The sequence below is a fragment of the Oratosquilla oratoria genome, chromosome 42 (genome assembly GCF_046742065.1).
Source record: "Oratosquilla oratoria isolate Oo_2021 chromosome 42, ASM4674206v1, whole genome shotgun sequence".
Lineage (NCBI taxonomy): Eukaryota > Metazoa > Arthropoda > Malacostraca > Stomatopoda > Squillidae > Oratosquilla > Oratosquilla oratoria.
In genome coordinates, this window is record NC_134818.1 from 26,196,479 (window position 1) to 26,202,178 (window position 5,700).

At 36.1% G+C, this 5,700-nt stretch overlaps 1 protein-coding gene across 2 annotated transcripts in view; it reads left to right on the forward strand.

Moving 5' to 3' along the window:
- Positions 1-321: 321 nt before the first annotated feature.
- The window catches only part of SIDL (SIDL trafficking protein particle complex subunit 10), a 48,542-nt gene continuing 43,163 nt past the window's right edge, over positions 322-5,700 (forward strand). For both annotated transcript variants that reach the window (XM_076179048.1, XM_076179049.1), the window contains exons 1-4: positions 322-455; positions 4,132-4,234; positions 4,636-4,750; positions 4,954-5,147. In XM_076179048.1, the coding sequence (XP_076035163.1) occupies positions 431-455; positions 4,132-4,234; positions 4,636-4,750; positions 4,954-5,147 (437 nt within the window). In that variant the 5' untranslated portion in view covers positions 322-430. The remainder of the gene's footprint in view (positions 456-4,131; positions 4,235-4,635; positions 4,751-4,953; positions 5,148-5,700) is intronic.

The following is a 5,700-nucleotide window of genomic DNA, read 5'->3' on the forward strand; positions in this document are numbered from 1 at the left end:
GCATCTGGTATATAATAAAAATATAATTGTGAAAATTAGATTTTATTTCAGCATAGATGGATTCATTAACTGTATATATTAATATTTTTCAGTAATAAACACTAAGTTTTCATGTATTTTTATATTTATCAGATGCATTAATAAACATTGTTCGATTTTACTACCGCAAATATGTCTTATAATAAAACCTAACACATAATTCGTTACCTATAAAAATAAAACATATGAATATTGATTGTTAATTAATTATAAAATTACTTCATTCATGCTGTGTTATTGTTATACGGTGTAGAATAAGGTCAATAACACTATCAATAATATTTTCACCTCTTTCGAACACAACGAATAGGTCAGCAAAGAAAGAGGGTGTACTCTTCTAGCAATAACATTGACAGTAAAGTATTGTAAGGGAAATTCACTTTCTCGAGTAATGAGTAGACGCCCCATTGTCACCTGTAAGTATGGAAATGCTATGATATATGAGGTAGCCTTGAATAGTGACTGAATTTATATGTATCGTATGTTTCATAAATAGAAAAGCTGCTGTTCATAATCATGTCATGTATAGCAGTAGGCAGTAGTGACTAGTGTAGAGATTACATTGATCATTAAAATATAATTTAGTAGTCATTTAGATATTTGTTAACCAATATTTATTCATTTGCTTTATATATATCATGATGAAGTTTTCCAAGACAAGTTACAAGTATTTGTGGTGATATAAAATGTCAGCTGTAGAGTGCAGTGGTGACAAGTAAATGTTAATGTAGTGTAAGTATTGAATCACCTTTCTCTTTGCTAATTCATTAGCTGCATATCTGATTATCTTGCCTAGTAGTAGATACGCGCGAAAACAAGCGCGGCGCCACCATCGCACTGGTACTGTTTACAACGCCATATTTTGCGACCCATTGGATTTTGCTTGGCTTAGTTTGAATGCTTTGAGCATTCAGTGCATGCACAGGATATTCAAATTATCTTGTTGTTGTGAAAATGTATGCCTGATTCTTCAAAACCAAACAAATATTCACTGATTCAAACGCAAATTTGGTTATCAACCTTGGCAAATTAGTTTTTCGAGTAAAAATATTAAGGTAAGGCACCAAGAAAACAATATTTTAAAGTAAGAAAACTGTTTTTAACCTATTTTCTCCCGGATATGAGCAGCTCAAGATCGTTGGGTATTATACACTTGGTGATTTGTTGACCCAAAAACCTTCACATGCCAAGTTGCATGTGCGCTGAATGGCCTACCGGCTCCGGCGCTTGGCCTTCAAGCCAAAAATTTCATAAATCAATCAATCAACCAAGTTGCATGTCAATTGGGCCAGTGGTTTGGATTTTATTGATTATTTCTGAATTGACAACAGTTGCCATGACAACATGATAGGTGTTAGTAAGAATGGTATAAGAAGAAGGTCCTGCAATATTAATGACATGCTCAGGTGATTTATTGACCCATAAATTTTATGGGTCAATAAATCACCTGAGCATGTCATTAACATTGCAGGACCTTCTTCTTATACCATTCTTACTAACACCTATCATGTTGCCATGGCAAGTATTGTCAATTCAGAAATAATCAATAAAATCCCAACCACTGGCCCAATTGACATGTTACTTGACATGTGAAGGTTTTTGGGTCAACAAATCACCAAGTGTATAATACCCAACGATCTTGAGCTGCTCATATCCAGGAGAAAGTAGGTTAAAAAACAGTTTTCTTACATTAAGATATTGGTTTCTTGGTGCCTTACCATAATATTTTTACTCGGAAAACTAATTTGCCGAGGTTGATAACCAAATTTGTGTTTGAATTGGCTAATATTTGTTTGCTTTTGAAGAATCGGGCTTTATGATAAAACCTTCACATGCCAAGTTGCATGTCAATTGGGCCAGCAGTTTGGATTTTATTGATTATTTCTAAATTGACAACAGTTGCCATGGCAACATGATAGGTGTTAGTAAGAATGGTATAAGAAGGTCCTGCAATATTATTGACATGCTCAGGTGATTTATTGACCCATAAAACCTTCACATGCCAAGTTGCATGTTAATTGGGCCAGTGATTTGGATTTTATTGATTATTTCTAAATTGACAACAGTTTCCATGGCAACATGATAGGTGTTAGTAAGAATGGTATAAGAAGAAGGTTCTGCAATGTTAATGACATGCTCAGGTGATTTGTTGACCCATAAAACCTTCACATGCCAAGGTGCATGTCAATTGGGCCAGTGGTTTGGATTTTATTGATTATTTCTAAATTGACAACAGTTGCCATGGCAACATGATAGGTGTTAGTAAGAATGGTATAAGAAGAAGGTCCTGCAATGTTAATGACATGCTCAGGTGATTTGTTGACCCATAAAACCTTCACATGCCAAGTTGCATGTCAATTGGGCCAGTGATTTGGATTTTATTGATTATTTCTAAATTGACAACAGTTGCCATGGCAACATGATAGGTGTTACTAAGAATGGTATAAGAAGAAGGTCCTGCAATGTTATTGACATGCTCAGGTGGTTTATTGACCCATAAATCCTTCACATGCCAAGTTGCATGTCAATTAGGCCAGTGGTTTGGATTTTATTGATGATAATCTGAAAATTGACAACCTCATGGTTGCCATGAAAAGGCAAATATGGTGTGATGGAGATGTCTCACATTATTTTTGACATGCTCACGTGATTTGTTGATCCATTAAACTCAAGTATTCCGAATTTGATAAAATTGGACCAGTGGTTTAGAGTTAATATTTATTTCTTTACCAAAATCTTTACAAGTTACCACCCTTAATTCTAACATTTAGTTATGGTAAAGTCTAGCCAAAAATGCGGTCTAAAAAAATAATTTAAAAAATCGTATCTCCCTTATTTTTCAAGCTATTTAAAAAATTTAAAAGGCATTTCGTTTCTAATAAAATTGCCTTTCATATGCAACAATAATTTAAGGGTTAGAAAATATGAAAATTTTGTGCCCGTACCTACTAATAGGCTTTCTTGCCTGCAAATATATAGATTGGGAAGGGACCATTGGAAGTTGCCTTTTGTTGATACTTGGAAATCATATGAAGTCTGTATGTTGCTCAAGCATTGATAAAAGTGGGAGAGTTGGGAATATACTGATATAGGGTCAGTAAATCTACCCAGGAGAAAGTCTTGGAATGTGGGTGGTCTTTCAGCTCATGACCTGGTGACATTTAATGGACAATGGAAGTGGAACAAGACCCTAAAAATAGCTACTTGGAATACACAAACTTTTATGATGTAAGAAATGCCCATAACATGGTGGAAGAATTGGAGAAATACATTACTGATATCCTGGGAATACAGAAAGTAAAATAGACAGGATAAGGAGAGATAGTTATTGGAAGATATAAGCTGATCTGTAAGGACAGGGATGGTAATATTTGCCAAGGAGTAAGAACTTGTCTTTTTGTGACAGCACAAAGAGCCCAGATGGAGATTTGATCAGCAGCAAATGTTCCTCAGAGCTAGATGATTCAATCTGACTTTAGTGGTTTGTAGTGCATCTACAAAAAATGCTAATGACAACTCCAAGAATGAATTTTATGAACTACTTCAGAAGATTGTTGACATAATACCCAAGCAAGATATTATAGCTATTTTTGGATATATGAATGCCAAAATAAGAAAAAGAATGAAAACTTAGCTATTTTTGGATATATGAATGCCAAAATAGGAAAAAGAATGAAAACTTCCAGTCCATTTCAGGTGGAAAGAGTCTTAATGATAATTCAAATGACAAGACTGGCATCCTTTGTAGAAGTGAATATGGTGATTAGGGTAACCATGTAAGGGGGAAAAGTCTTTGGTATATGTATGTATGTTTGTACATAGGGATAATTCTCAAAGACATGAGTATCTACTAATGGAAACATTGAGAATCAGATAGATCATACTATAGTAAATGGAGAACATACAGGATATAAGGTGCTAATGAGGAGTAGACTGCAGAATAGATCATTACCTGGTTGTTGGTAAGTTAAAAACACATTTAAGATTGGAGAGAAAGCAATAAAATGTAGAAAGCTAATAATCAGATGTAGAGATGTAGTGGTTAATAAACATGTCATTCTTGTTGTCAATGGTGATTTGTTTATCTTGCAGATGCAGGTGACCCTGGGCTGTTCTCAGGACTTCAGGCTGGGCTTGTATCATCTTTGCCACAAGAGTCAGTTGAATGGAGGAGATCATATGGACGACCCTCAAGGTATCTGTTGCCTTATGATTCAATTTATGTTTTTGCTATTATGAAGGGAGTGATGGGTGGTGAATGGGAGTGGAGTATATGGAGATGAAGTGAGTGGGAATGGATTTATGCCTTTGACATTGGCTACCTCCCTTGTAAGGGGGAAAATGCCCTTGGTACATGTATATATGTATGCTATTATGATTAGATTATCTCATTACATAAGAGAGAAGCTATGGTAGAACTTATAGTTACTCAATCCTTAAATGTTTTTTGGCATAGACTGTACCTATTAGATTCTCTTTTGTTTGTATATCATTTCACTGTTTTCTTCCATGATATAACTAATGTCAAAACTCCCTTGTTTTTATCTCCATCATTTCATTGTGTTATCAGTGAGTCTATAATTAACTTTTTTTCAGATGTGTCCATGTAGAGGTGGATTTTGTACCATATTCTGAAGAATGTATTCTAAAAGAGATACCACGTTCAATCCTTGGACAGCCCATTTTTCATACTTTTTGGACTGATTGTTCTGTATGTACCTGAGTTTTTATTGTTTTTATCTCCATCTGTTTTTCTCCATTGAAAAGTTAAGGCACATTTTGGCTTGGCTACCCTCTTACAAGAGGAAAGGCCATTGTTATATTCAAACATCTCATGATCAATTCATGTAAAAATATTATTGAATACAATATGTGTATGGTTGAAAATTCTGATAAAGGTTACTGAATTGACAGGATATTGAAGCTTACAAGAACAATGTCAAAGAAAGTATCCAAGCTTGGCTTACCCAGCTACGCTTTTATGGAGTAACTGATTGGATGGTGGTTTTAGTTGAGACCCCAGACACTAAGAAGGGAAATAAGTTATTGCCACGCACAACTGTGCTCGACAAAATAAAGAATGACTTTGGTGGAAAGCAAGCTGAAAGGTAAGGTCCATGAGCCATGGTTTATTCTATGAGTGAAGAAAAATTAGTAAAAGAGGTGTGGAAGGCAGAGTTGGAAGGAGTGAACATGAGGGGGCAACCAAGGATGAGATGGATGGATGGGGTAAAAGGGGCATTGGGAAAGAGGGGAATGTCTGTTGAGGAAGGATGGGAGAAGACGGAAGATAGGGATGAATGGAGAATGGTTGTGTATGGATGGTGCTGTGATGCATGGAAAGGAGTGGGTGGGTGATAGGGGGTGAGGGGGTATGTGTGGAAAAAATTTGATGCAGCCCAAAGGGATTTCTCCCCATCTTCTCTTTTTCTGCATGAGGGGATGGAGAGTGGGGGTTGCTGATTAAATGAAGTGGCCTTGCTGTGGATGCGCTGTGTTTTGTGACACTGCTTCTGACCCAGGGCAGTGGGCAAGATGCAAGGATGACCTGTCATCCAGGAGGAGCCAAGATATGAGGGAAGAAGGGGAGTATGTGGGAATGAAATGGGTGGGAGTGGATTTTATGCCTTTGTTTTTTATCCACCCCCCTTGTAAGGATGA